Raw genomic sequence first — 25478 nt, 5'->3', positions numbered from 1 at the left:
GGGGCCGGGTGCCGACAAACTCCTGCGCTCAAGAAAATTGAGATCAGGAGTCGTGACAGAGCGCTAGGCCACGCCCCCCCAGCAGTTCAGCCAATGAGGGCAAACCTGTCGGGTGACGTCATGTCTGTGCCCCCGTCACCCCCCCAATCTTTTCCCCCTGCAGCTCTCTGCATATTGGGTGACTTACCTGTTGCTTCTATCTGATGGTAGAAGCAAAATGTCAATTGGCATCTGGAAATCTGCCTAAACAACACCTACCTGAGATCATTAGGTAGTCCCAAGGTGTAGACTTTCACAGCTGAATAATTTGATAACCGCCATGGACAATGTAATGTGTACAACAATAAAGGTGCTGTCTAATGTGACAAGTGGATTTTTAGGTGGTATAGAAGAGGCAGAAGTATATAAATTAAACCTACATCAGAACGCGGTTGTCCAGATGGCTGGTACGTATGTAGGCACATTTGCTTACTTTGCAATACATGCACAACTGCACCCAAATAAATGATTAACACAGATTTGCAGGATCTTGACTTCAAACATGAAATGTTGCATTTTTACAGAGGTATTTTTTTTCATTACCTGTATGTATGTATATATATATGCATCTCATCCCAGCCTCTGTTTAAAAGCTGTGTTTAAAACAGCATGCATTGGCTTGAGGATTGGCTTGTGTAATACGAGCTTGAGACAAAAGGTGGCACTGAGTGCTCATTTGCATGTCATTTCCCAGAATCCCTTGCTGCAGTGGAAGTGCTGTATGCTGGGTGACAATGGGGAAAGACAGGGTTGCAGACCTGTCTAAGACATGCAAATGAACATACAGTAATATTTACAGTTGCTCTATATATATATTATATATATATATTATATATTAATTTGCTATGGTGATGCCATACTGCCCAGATTTCCACAGCTCTTGCTGTGGAAAGGTATATCGTTTTTGTAAAGATTGAGTTTTACAGGTATCATCGGATAAGTCAAGTGCAAAACATGAAAAATCTTATGTTTTTTTTTTAAATAAATCAGTTCTGTAGTATTAGATACTTACTGCATTTTTTAAATTCAATTCTTAATGCCATTTTTTATTAGTTTTAAAGCATCATTTGATTTCAATAGCAGGCTTTAACCCACCTCCCAAGCAGTGCAAGATCTTTGCAACACCTGTTTGGCAATGTTCCCAGAAATTTGAGCTGCTAACTAGAATAGATGTTTCCTTAGTAATCGGAGGATACATTGTAGCTGCTGAGTTACACTGACTGAAGGATTGATTGAAACTGGATGACAGACATTGTTAGGCACACATTTTGACAGATTTATAACAGGAGCACCAAACGATTGCCAGCTTAGGTAAGAATGTACAATTGTACATTGCCACACGCTTTACATATACAAAAAAAAGGGGAATGTAGTATTGCTACTTTAAATAACCCTCTATTGCTTTGATAGTGTTAATGAAATATGCTGTAATATGTTGAGTGTTATTGAACGGATATAATACCTTATTTGAGCAGGTTGGGAATGGTGTTTAGAGGTGTCTCTTTCCCTAACTCTGGGAGGATTGTATAACTTTTTGTACACTTTCTATTGTTTCTTTTTACCATGCAGTAAGATGAAGAAAACTATTTCAATCCATCTTGTGCTCATGGAGGTTGTGTTGGGGGAAGTAGAAAGCCACATTTTATTTTACCAATCTATCCAATCATTCTCATCCCTTCTTGTTTCACTACGTAGAGGTTTGTAGTATGACTAAATCAGGGGTGCAACTCAAGTCTTTGTCTCCACCCCACACCCCAGGTTTTCAGGATCTCTGCTTCAACACAGGTGGCTTAATCAGAGGCTGTGTCTTTGACCAAGCCACTTCGGCTGAAGCTGGGATATCATGAAAACCTGATGTTGGGGGGCTTGAGGACTGGAGTTGAGCACCTCTGATCTAAATAGTTGACTGATAAGTGGCTTAGCAACGCATTGCTTTAGCAGAAAAGCCATTCCGGGTTTGTATATATGGCTAGTGGTTATTAGTCAGTTTTCCTCAACGGGGGGGTAAGATACACCAATGGCCTTGACTGCTTACAATCTGGGGTGTAAGCCCATGCAACCTAACGGCAGCCATTAGACAGTGGCTTGGTGTAAACAAACAGGGAAATGCAACGACAAAGCTTTGCGCCCAACTTTTACTTTTTACCCACTGCAATTATTTTTACAGAAGCCCGGGCACAAAACGTTTAAGAGGCTTTTCCACACTATGCATAACATTGAGGGATATCTGGGAACCCAATTCAAATACTTTCTCCAGTTTACACACAGACGTTGTGTATAATACTACCATCAGGGTTTGAGGCGTTCATCCATATCTTGAAACTTTTTGCATATGGGCACTATACTCTTTAATTGGTGTCTTAATATCCGAAGGTACAGAATGCGACATTTGGTAAATTGCCGCAGACTGATCCACCACCGCTGCTGCTGGAATCCCCGCCGCTGGTCGTGTCCAAGGTAAGTTTTATTATGGTTTAAGCTAGGGGGTTAATTTAAGGGCTTTTAGGGTGAGGGCCTTGTTTTAGGCTAAGGACTTCGGGGTAGGGAATTTTCAGGTAAGGACTTCAGATTAGGCACTTACCTTAGTGGAAGCCAGTTGTGTCACGGCAAAGCACCAGCAGACAAATGTCCTAGACTGCAGTATTTGCACATCTTGAATGTGTCACTTTAGGGAAGTGTGGCCCCAAACTTGACAGTGGCTTTTTTCTTTTTTTAAACAAAGAAAACTTGTGTAGGTACTCTTTTCATTTAAAGAGGCAATCCAAGCTGCTTAAACATTTGTTTGCTTTAATATATGCAGCATTTGATTACCTTTATTGAAAACTAATTACGTAAGCTGTCGATAGATTAGTTCTCCCATGATCAGCAAAGGTCCTGCTTCCCATGGTCTATTCACTATATGGCTGCCTTTCAGTTGTAATCAATCCTTCGGTCAGTGTAACTCAGCAGCTACAATGTATTCTTATATTACTAAGGTAACATTGTTGCAGTTTGTTGCCAATATTCCCAGCCGTTTGAGCTGCAAATTATCTATGTTACAAAGATCTTGCACTGCTGGGGAGGTGGGCTAAAGCCTGCTTTAGAAATCAAAGGACGCTCACTATGTTAAAACTCATTAAAAATGGCATTAAGAAATTGTCTTATGTATAATTAAGATGCTATACAATTCCTACTTAATTTGTATGTTATGTGGGCACCCCTCCCCCAAAGAAAAGTTTATGCATTAATGTAAACTATTAATGGATATCTTCTATAAAAATTGTGGGGGGGGAATGGTATTAAGAGTTGAATTTTAAAATATAAAAAGTTTGTAGTTATGATATACTACAGAACTGATTTATTTAAATAAAAACACATGAAGGATATTGCTTGGATTACACCTTTAAAACCACAAAACAATCCACCACATGTAGCAATGGCTCCGACAGCACTAATGCAGTTAACTTCCTGACTGCTACATAAATGCAAAACAAACATTTTTCCAACTTTATTTCCACCTTGAAGACTGGTTTTATTTCTACTATATTTAAATAGAGTATCATGTATGGGTAGAAAATTAATATGGAACATTTAGCTGTAGAGTTCTTGTTGGCCAAATCTAGCAACCGTTACTGGACGTAACACCGCTAATTCAACAATGGCTGCTTGGCCTGCTGGAATGCAGAAACATACCACCCAAATAGACTTGCAGTGATGATACCAAAAACATTATTTTTTTTTGTCTTTTTCCCGATACTTTATTCCTTTTTGTTGCCGTTAGTCTAAACGTGATATTGATTATATATATAAAAATTTTGGAAAAGCCAATTTACCCAAAGAGAAGCGGAGAGACATAAAATCCCCACACTCATCCTTGGTCTGGACACATTTTGCAGCTCACACACAGCCTTGAGTTTGTACCAGATATGACTGCCCAGCAATGCTTATAATGCTATATAGAACTGGACCTTCAAGCTATGACTGTATGAACGAATCACAATAAAACAGTATATTAATTTGTCTAATTCTCACAACTCTAGCAGAACTGGAGAAGCAACTCCTGATCAGGTTAAAAGCCAGACTCCTTCATGGGGTTGAGTTACTGAAGCTCCCTCACTGAATTACATGGCTGCCATTAGGTTGCATGGGGAGGGGGGGGGGGGTTGTTTCCTTTGATACTTCTGGTGCTTTTATCTTTGCAATGGTTTTGCCTTTCATTTGCACCCAGAAGACTAGCACAAGAGGTGGCCAACTCCAGTACAAAAGGCTACCCCAATGGGTCAGGTTTTCAGGATATCCCGGCTTCAGCACCGGTGGCTCAATTCTTATTACCAAGCCAAATGTACTGAAGCAGGGATATCCTGAAAATCTGACCTGTTGGTGCCCCCCTGTGCTAGTAGATACACCTCCATGTGACGTTTCTAAAAACTTTATACCTAGCGGCACCAATGTTAACTCTTTCAGTTCCAGAGGCCTCTAGTACAGATACTGTTGAAAGTACTGTGTACTTTATTGGATTGCAGAATAATTCACATCAGACAATGATGCCGCATCTAAGGCCAATGATTCTTTCAAGACTCAATATGTCACTATTAGCCACATTCATTAATTCCTCTCAAATCATAGTTCTTTATAGAACTAATTCCGACATCCATTGGTGCGACTTCTATAATATAGAGTTCCTTTACCATTTACACAACAAACAACACAGAAGTGGATACTACTGTTTTAGTATCTGAATTAAACAAGGTATTACCCTTCATAAGTGCTTTGGGCTAAGTTTTATAGGATATGTTAAATATCTGTATTTCTTCCCCAAATAGAAAAATTAATCAACTAAAGGGTAAAGTAAAAGTAATTTTTTCTGTCGAGTGTCCTTTAAAGTTGCAATCCCTCCTATTTTAAAAAGAACAATATTTTGTAAACAACTTAAGTGGTTGGCAGTCCTGTGGTGTCTGAATTGTGTTTAAAAAAATAAATAAAATCCCCCAGATTTAATACCTTAAACGGGTAACTTCCACAGGTTTAATCAGAGGGACTGAAAAAAAAAAACCTAATACCAACGTGGCATACAACTTCGTCTGATTTAAAAAGAAAAACAGAGCCACACTTTAACGCTGTTAGAGACCACTATCATCACAGAACAACAAAATTAAGGTATGTGGGCCCAATATTCACATGGGCTTTGGTACATACTATCAGGGCTACCTAACCTGTGGTATAAGTACCATTAAAAGGCACCCATGTTCCTGCAAAGTGGTAGCCAACTTCTTTGAAGAGGGGACAGGGTTCTCATTAAATAACTTCTGTACGCCCTTAAGTACCTATCTGATGTTTTTCACCCATAAGAATTAAAAAGCTAAAACAATCCACAGCCAAAGGGATTAAATCTCCCTCCTGTGTGCACTTAACATGAGAATTACATTTAGCCGTGTAAGACTGTCTTGTATCATTTTTTTTTAATAAAGGTTGTAATCCAATGGACACACGAAAACAAAACGCCGGAATGGGGAGGGAATAAGATTCCATAAATTAATAGAGGTGTCTGCAAAAAAAAAAAAAAGAAAGAAGGGACATGAGGGGATTAAAAAGTCTTTTGTCCAAGTGTGTAACATTCACGCAGATTGTGATGAGCGGTAATGTCTTAATGAAAAGCACTTACAAATGAGGGACAATACGCCTGAGTATGAAAATAAGATTCTTCTCTGAAAACACATTTTTGGCACAGATTAAAAAAAATGTATGTTGCGGGGGTTTGATTTCTTTAAAGTCAGTATTATATATATTTATATATATATAATATATATTATATATACTTATATACACACACCCATGGAGTCCTATAATATCCCAGGAAAGGAAAATAGATCTCCTTTTGTATGCTTTTTTTGTTGTTTTTTTTCCCCCATGTAAACTGTACATCCCAAATGAAAAGAAGAGATCAGCGATGAGTCGGCAGAATTCAGGTCAGGCTGTGACATCCAGAAGCAGGAAGACCAGCTGATATATTTCCGTGTGTTTGCTTTACCGTCTCTCCCTTGCACCCTTCACAGTCACTGGCCCGAAATTCACAGATTCCTGCTCGTTAGTCCATCAGCGATTGTTACTGTGTGTCCAGACATTCCTAGATCACAGCATGTCGCTCAAAAAAATTACACAAAATAAAAAAAATGAAGAAAATTACTGTACAAAGGTCCGAGTCACTAATTTAGTGCAAACGCAGGTTCAGCTCCTCAAAAAGAAAAAACACAACAAGCACACAAACGGTAACCATCTTGGAATATCCCACAAGTGAGGGTGTGGGAACCCTCGCCCCTTTGCCACTCGGCGTCTGGCCTTCTGTGTGCATCTGTTTGTCCGTAAGCAATATGTAAACATCCAGGGTAGCAGCATCACTAGCTCTACCCAGCGGGAGGTTGATCACACCCTCCTCCACTCTCCCAGGCACCTCGGGGCAGGAGGCAGGTCACTCGGCAAAATCTTTCGTCTTGTTTAGGTTCTGTCTTTGCTGTACTTGAAAGATCAGTGATGGCAGCGTAAGAGCTCATACCGATGCAATGACTATCATTAGGTGAGGGGAGATACTGGAAATGCTGGCTAGTAAGTCTGGAGCTAGACGGGACAGGTGGCTTTCGGAAAATTCACAGGGCGGGAAGATTTGCAGAACGTAAGCAGGCTGAAAAGACAAAGGTTGTGTGAGATACAGACTAATGTATGTACTTGTCATCTCTAACCCATTAAGCCTCCACCAAGTTGTGCACAAAATACACAAAAGAACCACTTAATACCACCTAACCTTAATACAGGAACAATTTTTTTGTGGATAAAAAGCTTAAACTCTCCCCGGCACAGAATGAGTGACCTTTTGCTCAAGTCATAAACTGTGAGCAAGAATCAATAGTGATCTCTGTGTAACCTTGGAAATGTAGTGTGTCTGAACCCCAAAGAATTACACAGTAAAACCTTCATATCTTGCTCCCTGTTCAGAGCATGTTGAATCTAGTATAAAAATAAATAATTTAGCTTAAACTGCCCTTACCCTTAATTCTAACCAAATAACACCCTTACTAACAAACAAAACCACTAGGATAGCATTACACATGGATCGTTTGGGTTTTCCAACAAGGGATGCTCGGCATGCAAATAAGGCGTTTATCATACTGTAGCTTATAAAAATAAAACGGCAAGGCAGATAGATGGCTGGGTTATTTGTTCTGCCCAGATTCTTCTCAACACTTAACACATTACTTTGTAGTATTACTAGACTGCATCGTTAAACTAATATTTTAATAGGTCAAATTAGGAAATTTATCCTTAAAAAAAAAAAAACAGACAAGTACTTTTAATTACTTTTGAAAGTTTTTTTTAAAAATGTTTGTAACCTGAAGTTAATGTTAATGATTATAGCCCAGCACCCTGAAATACTTATTTTCTTATCCTATGACCTCATTTAATGTGTTTAGACAGACTGGGGATATACGTTCTGCTCAAGGATGTCTTTTGTATCTAAAGCCCTCTTCCGCCGAAAACCTGTCTCCCTGCCCCTCATCTCTGGAATGCCCTTCTCCTCAATATCCAACTAGCACCCCCTCTCCAGACCCACCTTAAAAAACACACTTCTTTAACGAAGCATATGGGTAGCTCCGCTGGCTGATACTATATAATCTCACATGCACTGACCTTGACCCATTGCAGACACACTCACCAAAACACCCTCCTACTGTCTATGCAAGCTCTCCCTAATTACCACTTAGACTGTGAACTCTTTGGGGCAGGGACTCCTTTCCCTAGTGTTTCTTATGTCTTAAAGCAATTGTTCCCATTATGTGTTATATTATTATGTCACACGTATTACTGCTGTGAAGTGGTAATGTCCATGGATGGCACCATACAAGTAAAGATATACATACATAAATGCTAGAAAGGAAAGGGGGAGAAAATATAAATGTAAACTTCAGAGACAGAATACCGAAAGTAAAAAATAATTTCATACTGGTCTTATTTTTGTTTAAAAGGGAAATTAATTAGCTAATGTACATCTGTTTATGCCCAACAATATTTAGTGTTCAATAGCACCTCACTTTAAAAACCACTACACTACTCTCCTAAAAACGTAGACAAAACTGGTCTACCTGTTGTCACTTGTGCCTACATCCAAACTAGTGGATAGCCCAATGATACCTGATTAGATCCTGGGTTGGGGACGTTAATGATCCCTGCTGCCTGTTTGGCCTGCAAGTAAGTGATGAATGCGGCCTTCAGCGACTCAGTCTGATTTACAACATCCTCTTGATCGCGTCCACAGGGAAGTGCCAGCAACAAGCAGTAATCACTCTCCACCTATATAAAGAAGGAGTTAGTATGCGGGTAATCCTTCAAACATATTAACATCGGCATATACAGAACATACATTTGTACAATTTGCTATTCTAATAATACACCTTTGTAGTGGTTTTTTACAGTCCACCATATAGTTTTTGTAAATAATTATTCATTTTACACGCATTCAATCGTGCAATCTGTATAAAAATTTACATTCTACAATATTAGGCAATGAGTAAGCACCCCCCTCAAGGCCATTAAAGATATTTATTATAAGGAATGACTTTAGTCATAGAACTTGTATTTGTAGTGAATTAAAAATGTAATTTCTTTCCTGCCATTGCACTGGGGGGCAGATGCGAGATAATTTAACCTCTATATTCAAGGACAAGGCTCTTTGGGAAATGGAGTTGAGACACTCAATATAGAATGCACTTTGTTTTCAGGGAGGGAATCCACATTTGTACCCTTACAGTTAATATGCTTTTTTTCCCCCAACACAAATAACACAAAGGGTATCAATTGGCAAGAGAAAAAAATACACGAAAGAAGAAACTATAATGTGGGATTAAAGTACCGTTTGAATCCTTTGTTTTAATTTAGCTATTAAAGGCACATTCTTGCCCACTCGCTATTATGTATACCTTTTTAAAAATGGATTTAAACAATTTTGAGTTTTGCATTTGCAACAGATACAGGGGGAAAAAAAAGGCTAGATAGTAATTTTCTTCTAAGTTCAAAGTGTCAAGATAGAGACAGAGAGACACAGGCCCCGTTCACACTGCGCTCTTCACGACGTGCGCGCGCTCGTCACTGACCCGTGGCGGCCAATGGTAGTGTTCACTCTTGAAACTACCATTGGCTGCAAAGCACGGCGTCCATGCTTCTGCAGTCGCGGGAGTCTTTTGAAAGTGTGATTCCTGGCTGAAGCAGCGTGACGTCAGTTTCAGCAGCCAATCAATGCATTGGCTGCTGAAAGTGAACAGAGAATCGGCAGCTCCCTGCCACACACACACACACACACTTTTCTTTTATGTTTACACAGCCCCCTCCCCCCCCCCAGCTCTCGCAGTATAATAATTAAAAAAAACAGGGAAGGGGGGGCACGGGACGGCACCCGCAACTGTGCCACGAAAACTCATCGTCCCCCCCGCACGCTCCCGCATCATTCCGTCTGCTGGGGATGATCACACATCGCCCAGCAGACGGGGGTGCGCGGAGTCGCGGACACAGCGTCGCAAAGTGCACTGTGTGAACGAGGCTACATATATATATATATATATATATATATATATATTTATATTTATAAAGCAAATGGAAATATTACTGTATGCTCATTTGCATGTCTTAGACAGGTCTGCAACACCACCTTTCACCATTATCACCCAGCACTTCCACTGCAGCAAGGAATTCTGGGAAATGACATGCAAATGGACACAGTATCACCTGATCCATGGTCTTTCTTCCCCCCCCCCCCCCTACCTCCCTTATATTCAAATATAATAGTATAAAATACACTAAATAAAGTAAAGTAATATATATACTTTCGTGTTTAATTTGTCTGGCTTACACTAAAATAACTCACCATCATTCTTCGAGCAACACCCTCCAGCTGAGTGGCCTCCAGTCTCATGCGCTGGGCGATTCTCAGTGGAGGGCCTCCTTCAGGTGCTGGCAAGGAGCGATGAGCTAGCACATTGTTCCCAGACACAAAGTGCAGCTGTACGGCAGCTGTGTCATTCTTCAATGCCAAGAGACCCTGCCACACAATCGGGTATTTCTGCACAAGGAAAGAAGCCCAGCAAAGGAAACTGGTCACTAAAGTGGTATATGGCAGCTTCATAGTGTTCCAAGACATGCCAGATGAAAAGGTAAAACAAGCATGTGAAATCAGAAACAAGCATAATACATCGACCTCTTACTAGCACCCAGGATCGCATATTACATCCTCCCTTTCAGTCTGAAACCTCAGAGATTGAATTACGAGTTCCCACTCTGGTAACTCATGACTTTCTATTCCAAATGGTAGTAGAAGCTGTATAAACTCCACCATATGTTCACACAAAGTGTGCATTACATTACAAACATTTGTGGGTTTCACATTTGTAATGGAATGGTGTTTCATTTCAGGCATAGGGCATTCATTTGTTAATAAAGGATTTGCAGTGTTTCCTGTCAAATGTAACACCACAATTATGATAAGGGGTTTTACAGAAAAACATTGTAAACTTATTTTTTTTTTTTAATAGGCTTCCATTTCTAACTTTAAGCAAAGGTAAATCAAGGGAGAAATAAAGGAAAACTAAGCAAGTTATACTAACCGTCAATAGCTGTACCATATCAACTGGTCGCTGGGGTGGGTCTTGTTTGGGGAGAGATTGGACGTCTGTCCGAGAGAGCACACTGGTGCTTGTAGTGGAAGCCATGAACACAGACTGCTTCTGAACTGCCTGAGACTGATGTGGGGACGGCAGCTCCGGCTTCAAGTTAATGGCAACAGGTGATGGGTAGGAGGTCTGAGCAGTGTCCACAGAGGCTCTCTGGAGATGCTGCATGTGAGGTTCCATTTGCCCAGTGTGTCTGTTCAGGGCAGCATGGTGGACCTGCTCAGTAACGGACGACTGTGGTACCTTGGAATCCTGGCTTACTTGTGGAGTTTTGCTGCGTGCTGGTTGATTGGGATGTGAATGTTCGCCATCTGGACCAACCTGAAAAAGTTCAAAGAAAGTTTAAGGTTCAGTCCAACATAGCAGGATACAAAAACTTTAAAACCACTTTATGTCAGTGGATTCTTCTAAATAAGCCAATCACCCTTAAAGTAACCGTTTTAGCATCCCATGATTTAGCCCATTTAAAAAAAATCTCAATTACTAGGAGAGATCGCTGTCTGCAAACCTATAGAGTGCACAACCCGGCACGCAGGGAAACGGCAGGGGACTCCTCGTCAGTATCCAAAATGTCAAACTTTATCTTGCCTGCCCAGACAACACTATCCGTTGCCAGGTGTTCTGGCAGTCCTGATCCCAAGCGGTCAACATTTGTATTTCTACACAGGCTTTAGATTTGACACAATTATTATCTAATATGGTTCCAAATAAAGCCTCAACAGTGAAAAGAACAGAAACTAATGTGTTCTTGTAATGGGTACCTACTGCCCAGGCACGGAGTCACAAGGGTCTTCTGGAAGCTACTGACAGCGTAGTGAAATTCACAAACGGTCGCACAGTATTAAGAGATGTATCGCATAGGAAAACTATTGCTTCCCTGATTGGAGAACAATTCTTGAGCATCCTTGGCCTGACTACACCTGCCTCCAGCTTATTTCCCATCCTGGCAGACGAGATCCTTTGGGTTCTAGTCATACAGACTGTTCAAATAACAATTTTGCACCATAGTGGGACACAGACCGAAAATACTTTCCGGTGGTAAGAACAAAAAAAACAAAAAAAGTCCCTAAACCCCATCCTTCCCAACTTACTGTAGGACAAAACAACTGACCGGGTATAGGAGGGGAGAATAAATGCCCTCTACCCCAGCTGGGAGGCACCAAAATCCCCATTGGGATATGTGGTCATGGGGGAGGATACAGAAAACAAAAACAAAACAGTCTCTTCACCAAAATACATTCAATAAAGAGCGTTAAAAAAAAAACCAAAGCATTTGTTTAGCCTGAAAATGTAAAGTTTAAAAAAAAATAAAAAAAAGGTTAAAAATAGTTGTAATTATTTGAAATAATGTGTTTATAAACTTTAACATATTAAACATGCCACTGTTCTTTGATCACTTATGTCCTTGGACTGACTGCTCCATTGAAAGTAGCAGGCGGGTTCCAATCCTTACACTTTGCACATTTAATGCAGGCACCTGAAAGCTTCACACCTGGCAATTAACACTGCAGAAAATGTGATATATATATATATCTATATATATATATCTATATATATAGATATATATATATATATACCATAATACTGAGTTAAGTTATGGTGAGTAAAAAAAGTGACAAAAACCCTCCACAGGAAAGCAAATATGCAAATATAACTGTATGCTCATCTGCATGTCTTAGGCAGGTCTGCAAGCTTAAGCCTATAGGGAACCATGTTAAAAATGGTTATTGAGGCAAAAAGTGACACTGTGTGCTCATTTGCATGTCATTTCCCAGAATCCCTTGCTACAGTGGAAGTGCTGTATGCTGGGTGATAATGGGGAAAGGCGGGGTTGCAGACCTGCCTAAGACATGCAGATGAGCATACAGTTATATTTGCATATATATATATCAGTGACTCTTAATATAAAATGAAGTGTTACATGTTAAATTGACGCAATGCCATTACAAATATTTTGTCATCAGGCAATGTTTTGCTTCTCAGTAACCGATTACCTAAAAGTACATGGTCTTTAATCACAAATACGAATGGAAAAGCAATACAAACACTAGATTTCATCAATATTTGTAAAATGACTGATCCACTGTATATGTCCCATAAATACTAATTAAAAAAATTAAAATAAACTTTAGCTCAGGGAGATCTCACCTCCAACCCCCCCCCCCCCCACCCCTTCAACAGGTCAGGTTTTCAGGATCTCTCTGCTTCAGCACAGGTGGCTCAATGAGTGGCTGCCTGCTTCAGCACAGTTGGCCCAATCAGTGGCTCAGTCAAAGACTGAACCACCTGTGCTGAAGCTGGGATATCCTTCAAACCTGGCCTGTTGGGGGATCGAGAGGGCTGGAGTTGAGAACCCCCTGCTTTAGCTAATGTTTGTACTGTGATTTATCTGTGTAATTTATTCTAAAATAAATTCTCAAAGAAACCCCCAAAATGTAAATATATATATAAAAAAATAAAAAATCATTCCCTTACCTGTGACGGTGTCATACTCCGAGACTGTAAGCCAATCGGTGACGCACCAGAAAACTGGGGGTGACTGAGCTGGGCAGCTGTATGATAACTCCGTATATCCGTGTATACAGGGCGGTAATCATGAAAAGAACTTCCAGAAGGGTGGATTAGAGGCACCCCATGAGGTCCCACTACAGGCTGAGATAAATTCAGTCCAGTAAGCTGCCCACTGGGAGGAACGCTAAGTATCCTGGCTTCATTATGTGGCGAATGGGCCATTTTTACATCCGGTTGTTTGGCCAGATCCTTTCCAGGCTGTGGTGTTTTGCTGGTGGGAGGGGTTTTCACAGATCCTTCGGGTGTTCTGGATTGCCTAGCCTCCTGATGGTGATCGCCGACAGCCGTCATGTGGGAGTGCATCATCATGCGGACATCTCGAGCTAGCATAACATCTTGGGGTACACTATAAGGATCTAGCCGCATACCTGGTGCAGACATGCGGTATTCAGGTTGCATGACCAGTACGTCAGATTGAACAGGATGGTGGTAATGCATCTCCTCATCAGGGGAATGCTGGGAAGACATTGAAGAGATTACCATCTCTCTAATAGGTGCTGGCTGAGGCGTGCTAGCTCTCTGGGGTCTGACATCAATCTGAGGCTGCATAGCTGCTCTAGGTGAGTGAAGTGCTTCTGGGCGGATGCCGTATTGCATGCCTGGCAGAGGGGGGGTGTTTATTCTGCCATCTCCTTGAGACAGGTGGCCAAGAGAGACAGTCTGTGTTACGCTATGAGGCGGCATGATCACGGTCTGCTCTGGGTGCATACTAGGGATGTACGGAGACACTGGTATTCCTTGAGCCAGCATAACAGACGCATTGTTAGTTAAGGCAGGTGAAGCTGTGACATTGGAATGACACGCTCTGGTGAATGGAGATGGAGAATGACCTGTTGTGCAGGGTGAATGGGGCTCCTGTTTAATGCCACCTAGATGTGGAAGAGCTCTATCTGTGGGTGTACTAGATCCAGAACCTACATGATTTGCGTCAGACTGTGTTTTGCCAGACAATGAAGGATGATGAGGACTAAGACCAGGGTTCAAATTGGTTGACTGAAGAACCTTAGACTCTACTTTTATATCTGTAATCTTCTTACTACTGGATGACACAATTTGACTCTGCATCATCTGGCTGTGCATTAGGACAGGGGAACCAGTTTGGGCGAGTACTTTAACAGCTCCAGATTGTGAGGAAGGATTTGAGATTGTAATGTGGGTTGATTCACACTTCTCCAAAGAGGAACGTTCTTGTTTGATGGATGATATCACAGGTGATGCATTATATGGTTGATTTCCCGGAACCAGGGAATGAGCTGTAACGTAACTTGTGGGCGTTTGAGGGCCTTTTGGTAGTATCTGAGATGGGGCGAGAGGCTCTTGTTTAATTTGGGTCTTTGACACGGACTGCTGAATCTCTATGTCAACAGCACTTGCAGGTGGAATCTGGCTGATTTTTGCACTAATCCTTTGGGGTCCCTCAGTCTTTTGCCCAGAATAACTTAACAGCATAACCCCTTGTGACGTGTTCACCCTCAAACCTGGACTGGGTCCAGTCTCTGTGGGCCTGTCTTCTATAATGGACATAGTTGGTTTCATGCAGGATCGACTGTCATTTGTATTCTGCCTCTGCTTGATCTTTTGAGGGGGGATACATGGAGAAACTGACTGAAGCTGTGGAGAATGCTTTGCTAAAGCTATTCTTGGCATTTCATCCGAATCAAAGCTGTGAGGCATTCTACTAATAACAGATGTAGCTTTAGGGGCAACTATTGTGACCTTTTCCTGGAAAACAGGAGCTTCAGCTGCTGGTGGGACTGTAGCATTAGTAGGCGGAACTGCTGGTTTCTCTTCAGATACTGGTTTAATAGCTTCTACAGGATGTGTAGGTTCTTCTACATGTGCAGCAGTGACAGGCTCGGAGATAGCAGGGGTGACAATAGTTGTGGTAATGCTGGATGATGAAACATACTTGGGCTCCATTAGGATTTTTCTTAAGGTGCTGGAGCTTGTATCCACATCAGAGGCCTTTGTATCTGGGGGCATAGCAGGAGGTGGAGTTGAAAGGGCAGTTCTATCTTCATGCCTCACCATCCATTCAGACATCATTGCCGTACCTGCATGAGAGACAGCAGCAGGAACAGGGGCTGGTATTTTTCCTGGTGTGGCTGATGGAAGTGGAGGAGTGGTGACACTAGGGGGAGTTATGGGGGCATTTTCAGTACTGGAACGCAACTTGAAACTAGTTTGGCTTACATCATCAATAAGAAGTGGCTGAGGTGACTGACTGACATTCTTAAGATCTGGATTATCATCATCCTTATACTCTGGTTCAGCATCCTGAGCAACTGCTTCAGAAGAAGAATTTAGACTTGTCTCAAGACCCTGTTTCTCAGGATTTGAAGAAACTGACACTACAGTGGACTTCTCATTTAGTCCTTCATCTGACGTGTTCCTCACATCTTTTCTGCCGGGAGATCTGCCTTGAAGATTATCATGTCCAAAGGCATTGCCATCTACAACTTCTACCTTCTTGCCAACATTCTTTTTACGTTTTATGCGAGTAATCTTATGTCTACCTTTTTGTTTGGGAAGGATGTCTGTTTCTCGCAAAGATTCTGCTTCTTGTGCAGAATTTGAAGACTCACTGAAGCTCATGTCTCCTCCCTTGCTTTCTGCTGACTCTACTGCTGATGGGGTACGAGCAGATGTGTTCTCGGGGCCACCACCAGCCTCAGATTCAAAGATGATATTTACTGCTTGGTCTGTCTCAGGCTCTATTTGTTCTGGCTGGGAAGGAGGAGGAGGAGGAAGTGGAAGTGGAGGAGGAGGAGGAAGTGGAGGAGGAGGAGGAGGTGGTGGTGGTGGTGCAGGAGGAACAGTAGTGGGATCAGTTGGCTGCCCACCTTCACGTTCAGATGGATATGTTGGGGCAGTAGGAAAGCTTTCTGCATCTGTAGAAATATCATTCATTATGGATCCAATAGCTGCAGCCAATTCTGTTTCACTAGCCTGGTGTGCCGGTTTATCCCCCTCTTCCTCTGAACGAGCCTCCGAAACCTCCCCACCTTGGGCATCTTTATAAGCAGGATCAGATGCGTTTTCAGTGAATTTTGCAATGTTTTCTACAGCCTGCTCTAGCTCTATCTGTCGTGCTAGTTGTGCAGCCTCAGGTGAAAGCTTGGGTTCCCAAGCCATTTCAATGTCGGACGTGTCTGGGAAGGACACCTCTGATTGCTTTGTGAAAGGGGGTGATGCATGGTCTTCCTTTTGGGGGCTTTTAATTTTAACAGGGGACACCGACACTGGTTCAGCATCTTCAAGTGGCCTCATGGCACCTTTCACCTCATCCACATTAAGACGAATCTCTACATTTTTCAAACACAGAGATGCTTTATCTACAACAGCATTCCTAGACCTTCCACCTTTGAACTTGGGACCCTTTTCAAGAGCAATTTTCTTTTCTGTAACATCAACAGCAGTGTTTTCTGTAGGACATTTGTCAGTCTCTGATTCATTTTGGTTATGTTTTAATTCGATTATTGTTGGGGTTTCCTCTTTGTCCAACTTTGGACTGCTGCCATCTTCAACAATGGCTTCAGTAATTTCATTACCTTCTTCACTTGATTCTCCTAAAGCATCGTTTGGTAGTTTAGATTCATTCTTCCCTTTTTTTCCCTGTTGGCTACTTGAAACAGGAGAATGGCTCTGCATTGCTTTTTGAGATCGTGGAGACCGCCATCCCTCAATGGGTTTAGCCGTTTCACTTGATTCTTTTATTTCAGTATCATCGGACTCTTGCTTTATAGCCTCAGCTTTAATAGGGGATACCTCTTCACCAGTTTTACGACGAACTTTTGGAGGCCGTCCTCTTCTTGGTGTGGTGGGTACAGCAACTGGAGACTCCTGGTGTTCTTTTTCTATCCGCTTTCTAGAGGGCCTTGGTGCTTCTACAGGCTCTTTTACAGAAGACTGGCCCTCATTGTCACCTGTTGTAGCATAAACAGATCTAACATTTCTGCGCCTTGTTCTGCCCAAGGGCAAGCTTGGCTCTGAGATCTCTGGTTCAGTCACCGAGCTGGGTGACTTTGCAGCATTCCTAGATCCTCTCTCGGGCTCATTTTTTATTTCCAAATGCTTCTGGGTCTCACCACGTGGAGATGTGGATCTATTACGTTTCTCACGGTCAATTCTTTCACTTTTTCTTCTTGCGGGTTTCTCTGTTGTACTAATAACAGTTGCTTGAACTGGAGTTTTGGACCTCTTGCTTTTGTAGTTTTTTTTATCTTTTACTGGGGCAGGCGGTTCAGCTTCCACATCATTTTCAGAAATATGTGCTTGTACATCTGGAACTCTCTCATGTCTTGGACATATATTTGTATCAGCACTTGTTAAAAGAGAGGGCTTTTCTATAGAGGGCTCACCGGGCTCCTCTGTTTTTTTAATAAGCTTTGAAGGAGATATGTTTGAAGCACTTTCCAGCTCTGTTCCTGAACCAATGTGTACCTCAGAGAAGGAAGCACCTGGTGTAGGTGGTTTTGTATCCAAGTATGAAGGATGCTCTTCTGGTACGACATCGGGAATAGGTGGGGCAGGAAGTACTTCCTTGGTTTCCTCAACAGCTTGTATAGGTTCCATTGGAATTGGTGGGTCAATCGCAACTGCAGCAGCAGCTGGAACAGGCTTTGGTTCTTCTGATGTTGGCTCAGGTGGCTTTTCTTCTGCTGCTGAAAGAACATCAGGTGTTTTCTCAAGCAGAAATTTATCTGAAGCAGGTGGTGTCGGCTCTTGAGAGACTGGGGCTTGTGTTGGCACAGTAGATAAAGGAGATTTAAGCTCTGGTTCATTGGTTTCGGGAAGAGAGTCTGGAGTTTTAGGCCGGGCCTCCTTTTCTTCTGGTCTTTCTATGTCTTTAGGTCTTTGTTCTTTTTCTCTCTCTTTTTGCTGCATTCTTGTTAGTTCAACAAAGCGGCTGTGAAAGAGTACAACTGGCTCTTGCACAATATCAGACAAATTACTTATGCCATCAGAAGACACTTGCCTCCCATATGGTCGAACGAGACTGAGGTCAGTATCCTCATCTTTCCTTTCCAGATGTTGTAGACGCTTAGAGTCTTGTTCAAAGATTGAGCTATGTAAAAACCGTGAGGCAAATAACTCCTGCTTTTCCTGTTCTTCTTCTTTGTGATCTTCTTTCTTGTCGTCCAATTTTCCATCAGAATTTGTCCTGATTTTTTTCTTTTTCATGTACCAAGATGGTATAGGCCTTGGAGCAGAGTCAACCTTCTCTTTGTCTTTGCTGCTTCGGAAATTTGCAAACCTTGGATCCCAATCTAAAAAAGACCAGTTTTCTTCTCGAGAGGAAGAAAGTGACTTGGCCCTTTCAAGCAAAGCTTTAGTATCAGGTGTGATAGTCTTGTCTAATGCAAAAGAGTAAAATTTATTTCTTTCCAAGGAGCTAGATAGCCTATCTTCCCTGTCACGTACTTTCTCTTCTCCATCACGCAATAAAAAAGAAAACCTTGAACTATCCAATAAGGAGAAGACTTTGGGTGAACTGGATTTATGATCACTATCTTCATCAGAGTCCGAGGGTACCTCACCAGGTTCTAGATCCCTAGAACGCTTTCTAATGCTTTCTCTCTTCACTACATTGATGGGGAAGCTAATATCAACTCTGCTGCTTTCATGTTTTACTTGGCTATCCCACTTGCTGCATTCTTCCTCAGGGCTCATTTCAGACAATTTGACTTTGGCCGGATCAGTAATTTGTTCCTTCTTGATCGATTCAGTGGGAATTAACTTGAATGGCTCCTCTTTAATGGTTACATTAGGAAAAAGTATACTCTTTTCGTCTACTTTAGGCGACTCTTTGAATTCTTTAATTGGCATTAACCTTGGGGAACTTATGGTATCTTCATCCTCATGAAAAGGAAACAATCGCAAGTTTGGAGAACATGCAGTCCTTTCCGAATCATCACTTATCTGGCGTGAACTTCGGTAATTTCTCTCCCTTTTAGTGCCAATTTCAAATTCTAAGTGATCAGTCTTTTTTTTTTTACTTGGAGGCGAGTCATCTGTGACATCTTGAGGAGGTTTGCCAACTTCATGCACAAGACTCCGTCTTTCATAGTCATCTATTTCCTTGTTTGGACTACCAAACTTTTCAGATTTCAATATCTCCAATTCCATCTGCTGCTTCAGTTTGCGGTTCTGCTCCATTTGTTTCCTGTAACTTTGTGTGTAATCAATATCTATGGGAAGTCTCTCTTCTGTCTCCGATAGCTGAGATCTCTCCAAGCCTAGCATTTCTCTCGACAGTGAACAGTACATTTTTCTGTGCTCTTCTTTTGTTACTTCTTTATCAAAACCATGATCCTCTGTTAACTGTACATGCAGTTGTGGGATTTTCATTACACTAACCCTTTTAGTTGAAATCTCTGGTATTTCAAATGGTTCATCAACTGGCTCTCCTAAACGAAATTGCAAATCTAAGTTAGGGCGCACCGCAAGTCCAACAGAAATCGGTTCTTGCCCATCTTTGGGGCTGTTAACTGTAATAAATCTGTCAGATTTGATTTTTCTGACTTCCCTTTTAAGTTCTTTCCGAGAAGCTTTCCTCTCAGACTCCCCCTCCCGCAGCACAGTAACTTCCCTTGAGGAAATAGCCACATCTAGCTGCTTTTTTAAACAAAAACGAGCATCTTCCTCATCTTGGTTGTTTCTCCTAACTTCCAGTTTTTGCCGGTCACATTTCAAGTTTGCATCAGCAAACCTCCTTTTTCGAGCTTCTAATTTGTCCAGATCTGCTGTAGTGACCCCGTCTGTACATGGTTCTGCCTTAATGTGTTTCTTTGCTTTTAGTTTACCCTCCTTGTCTACCACCTCCACATGGCTGGCGAGCCCTTTCTCTTTTGGCACTTTGTTCCGGATAGTTTCCAGTTTTACTTGGTCAAGTTTAGGCTGTTCAACGCGTAATATCTGGATTTTTTGATCCAGTGGTGGGGACTTCACAGATTCGGTGTCAGACTTCCCCTTTACAGATTTTTCCAGTCCAGGAGGATCAAAAACTTTTGCTTCCTTTTCGTTTACTCTGGTAAGTACTACACATGGCATAAGCTCCAAACGGTTTTTAGATGTTGGATCCTTGTCGTTTTTTTCTTTGGCTGGCTGTTTAATGCTACTTTTCTGTTTTTCAAGGCTGGGTTCCTTCTCATTTTCTTGATCAGTCTCAGAAGACTGGGAGCTTGGCGAATGATTTTTAGACCTTCGTTTTACCTTATCTGTTTTATCCTTTTCTATTTTATCTGTCTTTTCCTTCCGTGATGGCCGTTTCTCTTTATCAGATCTTTCTGAATCAAAAGGACGTTCTTTTTCGATTTTTTCACTTTTGCAATAGCGGTCTGCTCGAGTTTTGTCTAATTTATCAAATCTTGAGGGGGAGAGAGAGCTACAGCTACCACTACGATCAGAAGAGCGGCTATAAATTCTGCGTTCAGAGTCACTTGGTATTCTTTCAGACGGGGAAGGGGATCCCGCCGGGCTTTGGGGTCGTCTTGAGTGAGTCGGACTTTGGCTGCGTTCAATCTGTCTTCGTTCATGATCCCTATCTCGGTCAGTTTCAAACCGTTCTCGTTCTCTCTCCCGCTCTCTCTGCCTGCAACTGTATTCACGAATGTCCTGTTCATATGGGTCTCTGTAATCTCTATATTCTCTTGGATCATCATAATAGCGTGGATCATAGTAATCTCCTTGGTATGGGTCCCACTCTGTGTAAAATTCTCTACTACTTCGTGCAGGATACTCTCTCCTTGGATCCTCTTGGTATGTGCCCGGTGTCCGAGCAGCGTCATAGTATGTACGCTCCGTAGTTGTAAATTCATTGTACGATCCTCGCCGCGTCTCATCACCTCTGAGGAGAAATATATATATATTTAGAAAAATAGAAAGAGAAACAGTATTTAAAGACTGAATATATACACACACATATCCATACACAACAAAAACACGCAAAAGAAAATGTGCTAATGTCCATAAGAATAGTAGACTAAAGCAGTTCTAGACTCCAACAAGCAACCTGTTAGTAACACACACTCCTAACATCCACACCCTCAGACGGGAAAAGTTGTGCGGCTGGACCATACCCCATACTGAGGCATACTCAGTCTAACCCACAATGAACAGCCCACTTTGCCTTTTGTTTCAACATTGACCCTTATTCGCTCTAGAATCTAAGCTTTTACGAGCAGGGCCCTCATCTTCTGTGTCCATTTGTGCTAGTTTGTCCTTATTTCTACGTCATTCTGTTTATGCAATTGATCTCTCTGTACCCTCCCCTGTACTGTGGAATATGTTGACGCTTTACAAATTAACAATTATATGATTTCCCCCCCCCCTTTTTTTAAAAAAATTATTATGCTTTTTCTATTATGCTATTTTTACTTCCAAGTATTTAACTTCCATTGTAAAGTGATGCAGAATATACAATAATGAAAATAAGATTACATATGGTTATGATCTCAGAGCATCTCTCCACGCCTATTTAGAACTATATGTTATGATATGTATGTTTATAGAGCCAACCAGGTGCACACATTAGGGTAATCAAGACCAATGTAAAACTGGGAGAATGGAATCCCTGTCCCAAAGAGCTTTCAATTTAATTGGCATGTGGAGAGATGAACAAAAAGTAGGAGTGAATGTGTGCACTGGTTAGCGTGTATAAAAGCACACTGTAGGTTTAGTGAGCAGTGGCCATTCAGGACCATTTAAATATACTGTTAAACAGTCGAGTTTTTAGATGGGTTTTGACGTTCGAAACGTGGCTTGGCAGACATTAGGCGAGATGAAGTTCCATAGGAAGCGTGCAGCATGTGAGAAGAGTTGTAGTAGTGAGAGCTGTCGTGACACAGTAGATAGAGATGACAGGCCCAAACAGAAGGTAGAGAGCAAGTAGCAGTATAGCAAGAGATTAAAGCCGAGACATGAGGAGCAGAAGAGTGAACAGCCTTGACTGAAAGAAAACTAATTTTGTAGTGCATATGGTTTAATAAGGAGCCACCAGGAGGAGAGAAGCAGTGACAGAGGGGGGTTAGGTTATTCTCGCAGCAGCGGTTTGAAAAGATGGAAGGCTAGAAAGCAGAGGTACGGAGGTTAGTTAGTAGAAGGTTGCAATAGTCCATATGGGAGACAGTGAGGGCATGCATTAACATTTTAGTAGTATATAGAAGAATGTATTTTAGAAATGTTACAGAGCAAGAAGCGGCAAGTTTTATAACTAGCTTTAATGTGAGGGGAGAAGAAAAGTCAATACCTAGACAAAGGGCTTGGGGAACTAAATATACATTGCACTGTATTATAGAACACATTCATTAAATGATCATATTGTCACTCGGTCAAATCAATAGTTGTGCAATGCTCAAACAAGAGCATCTAAACCAAATGTAATATGTTTATTTATCTATCAGTCACATTATCTCAGAGTTAATCAACATTATAACACAAAAACATACCTTCTTTCTGATATAATATCATAGAAGTCACGTATATCTTGTCCAGACGACTCCATGGAACCATAAAAAGCCAACTGACTCTCCTGGTTTGCAAAATCCACCTTTAAAGAAACAGAAGCAACACACTTAAATGACATCCAATTACATTATATCAACCAAGTAAACAAAACAAATACAGCTCAACCCCTTTATAACGCTGTACTTGGGGTCCGAAGAATAACATCGCGCTATAAGCGGATCGCGTTAGAAATAACGTACAATTGTATGCATTGTACAATAAAGTATTTAAAATACCAATAATCGTGTTGTAAAGTACTCATAAATACGAAAATTGGGAGCCACGCTTGCATTGCGTTATAAGCGGATTCGCGTTGTAACGGTTCGGGTTATAACGGGGTTGAGCTGTATCTAGAAATTCCCCACTTTAAAAATAAAAAAGTATTGGAAATGATCTATAAATAAGGTCAAAACAGTTAGCAGCTTTAAATAAATTAAAATATTGAAGAACTGCCACACAAAGGTAAAGAATGGTGGATCAGTTTTTAGCACGTAATTCTACTAATCGTGTTTTGCACAGTAGAGAGAAATTCATCACTTGCAGCAAACATTCATTATCCAACTGCATTTCAACGAGGAACATTTCCCTCTTGAAGGGAACTACCTAAACTCAAAAAAGGGTTAGCACTTCTCTTTCCACAACCCAAACAAAGGATGACGGAAATATTGCTTGATCTTGCCTATAAATTGTCAGATCTAAAAATAAAATGTTTATTATGTGCATAATAACTTTCCAAAACACAAAAGAGGGAAACATCAATGAACTACTTTAGTATGAAAAACTGCCAGAACAAAATATATAAGGGAGAAAGGACAGAGCTTTAGGGAGAATTAGAAAGCATATGGTGAAAGCACGGACTGAGTTTTTCCAAACAAGCTTGGGTATACAAAGTTAATAGGCGGAATCATTTCGAAAGATTTGTGTTAACCTGTGGAATGTATCTGCTTATATTTTTCAACAGTAAATCCCGATAAAAAGCATCAGTACCCCAAACTCGCAAAATCAGTCGGCTATTGTATTCCTGGAACCACTTCGGACTAGCAGGTTTTTTGGATTAACAGAAAAATATTTAACCCATTGGTGGCTTGTATTTTTGGAAAAAAAAAAAAAGAAGGAGGTGCAATTCAATGAATCAGCACCTCACCAAGTTTCAGGATTACCTTGGTTTGGTGGTTTAACTGCTTACCAGTAACAACAGAAGTTTATATGAACGTCAACACCAAGAAGCTTAGAGACACAAGGTTGGCAGTCAGTACAATAGTCAGGGGGTTAAAAAAAAAGAGAAAAAAAAGAACTCCATGTATTACTAAATGCTAGAGGGAGGCTATATTGCTTTAACAGCTTTTTGATCTCTTTAATTCCCCTTGACAGATCTTAAAAGGATTTAGTAGGATTTGGAATGTTTTTATGAGCTTGTATTTTAAAATTTTGATTTCTGTATTAAGGTGGTCTCTGCACACCTTAATTTTATTCCCACCAATCTTCCTCCCCTTGGTCTCTTTTACAGCTGCTTGGGCATATTCAATCTCATTGTAGAGAACCAGGGCCATGCCTTTTAAGCGATCATACACCACCTGTCAAAAAAAAAAAAAAAAAGTACATATAAGAGCCTCGTCCACTAGGGACTTGGTAAGAGATCAGCGTTCATCTTTTCTGGTTTCAATGATGACTGTGAATCAATGGCCTTCTTGTATCCCACGCAGCAAAACTGATTCCGTAACAGGCCAGCTTCAGGCACCATGATGAACAGTCTAAATTGTCAATGTTTATTCCCCATTTTTTGTAGTTTACTAAGTATTTATTTTCAGGCTCTTCGGACGGAAGAAAATTAAGATTGGAAACCCATTCCATATAAAAATTCCTAGCATTTTTATTGTTACTGGTAAGACAGCTGTGGGGTTGTTGTTTTGAGGTATGAATGATACCAGCCTTGATAAGGAATGGTATAGATGCTTGTAATACACACTGCACCCGCTTCATAAACCTCTGTTTAAGAATAGTATATGGTTGGTTCACATGTTCATTTTTATTGTGTGGTTCCTGTTGCCAAGCAACGCACATGACTAAGGCATGGGTTGCAAAGATGATGCAGGGTTCACTTTCTATGTATGTAGAGCTACAAAAGTCTATTACAAATACAGTCAGACTTTAGTCTTAAAAAAAAAAATACTGGAATATTTAAAGTATCTGATCGATCTCTCCCTATAGGTAGCCTAACATGTCTGACCATATGTGTAATTGTAATCAAAGGAAGGAAAGGACAGGAAAGAATTTAAGAAGATGCAGCATCAATGTAATCACAGAACACACCTTCCCAGCCTCCCACCTACCTTTACCACTGGTCCATAACGGCAAAAATGCCGCGTTAAATACTGATCGGTAACTTTGGGTGAAAGGCCATCTAACCACACGCAGTTCGTAGGCATGCTTTTTCCAAACCCCAGCTGTAAACAACAAGAGTGTTAAGTTGAATAAAGATGTGTGATCAATAAGTGGTTAAGAGAATAGTGTTAACGCTTAATCGTCATTACCATCCTTAATAATAGGGCTGGCAACGTGCCTACAAATTAATATATAAATGGTGCTCTCCTATGCCAAGTTTAAACCTTTAACCATTAATTAGACCAGTGGTTTCCAATCCTTTATTGGTTAAGGAACCCTATAATTATGTTG

At 41.1% G+C, this 25478-nt stretch overlaps 1 protein-coding gene across 5 annotated transcripts in view; it reads right to left on the bottom strand.

Annotated features, from left to right (window-relative positions):
• Positions 1-5455: 5455 nt before the first annotated feature.
• SPEN (spen family transcriptional repressor) overlaps positions 5456-25478 on the bottom strand; it is a 58183-nt gene continuing 38160 nt past the window's right edge. For 2 of the 5 annotated variants that reach the window (XM_075605926.1, XM_075605927.1), the window contains exons 8-15: positions 25136-25249; positions 24266-24379; positions 22748-22848; positions 13203-21147; positions 10662-11048; positions 9926-10120; positions 8200-8358; positions 5456-6694 (exon numbers count right to left, since the gene is read on the bottom strand). In XM_075605926.1, coding sequence (XP_075462041.1) covers positions 6563-6694; positions 8200-8358; positions 9926-10120; positions 10662-11048; positions 13203-21147; positions 22748-22848; positions 24266-24379; positions 25136-25249 — 9147 coding nt within the window. In that variant the 3' untranslated portion in view covers positions 5456-6562. The remainder of the gene's footprint in view (positions 6695-8199; positions 8359-9925; positions 10121-10661; positions 11049-13202; positions 21148-22747; positions 22849-24265; positions 24380-25135; positions 25250-25478) is intronic. The other 3 variants (XM_075605929.1, XM_075605928.1, XM_075605930.1) reach the window with 3 other exon arrangements.

This window comes from Ascaphus truei, chromosome 6 (assembly GCF_040206685.1).
Source record: "Ascaphus truei isolate aAscTru1 chromosome 6, aAscTru1.hap1, whole genome shotgun sequence".
Classification (NCBI taxonomy): Eukaryota; Metazoa; Chordata; class Amphibia; order Anura; family Ascaphidae; genus Ascaphus; species Ascaphus truei.
This window is presented reverse-complemented; position numbering and strand designations above follow the sequence as displayed.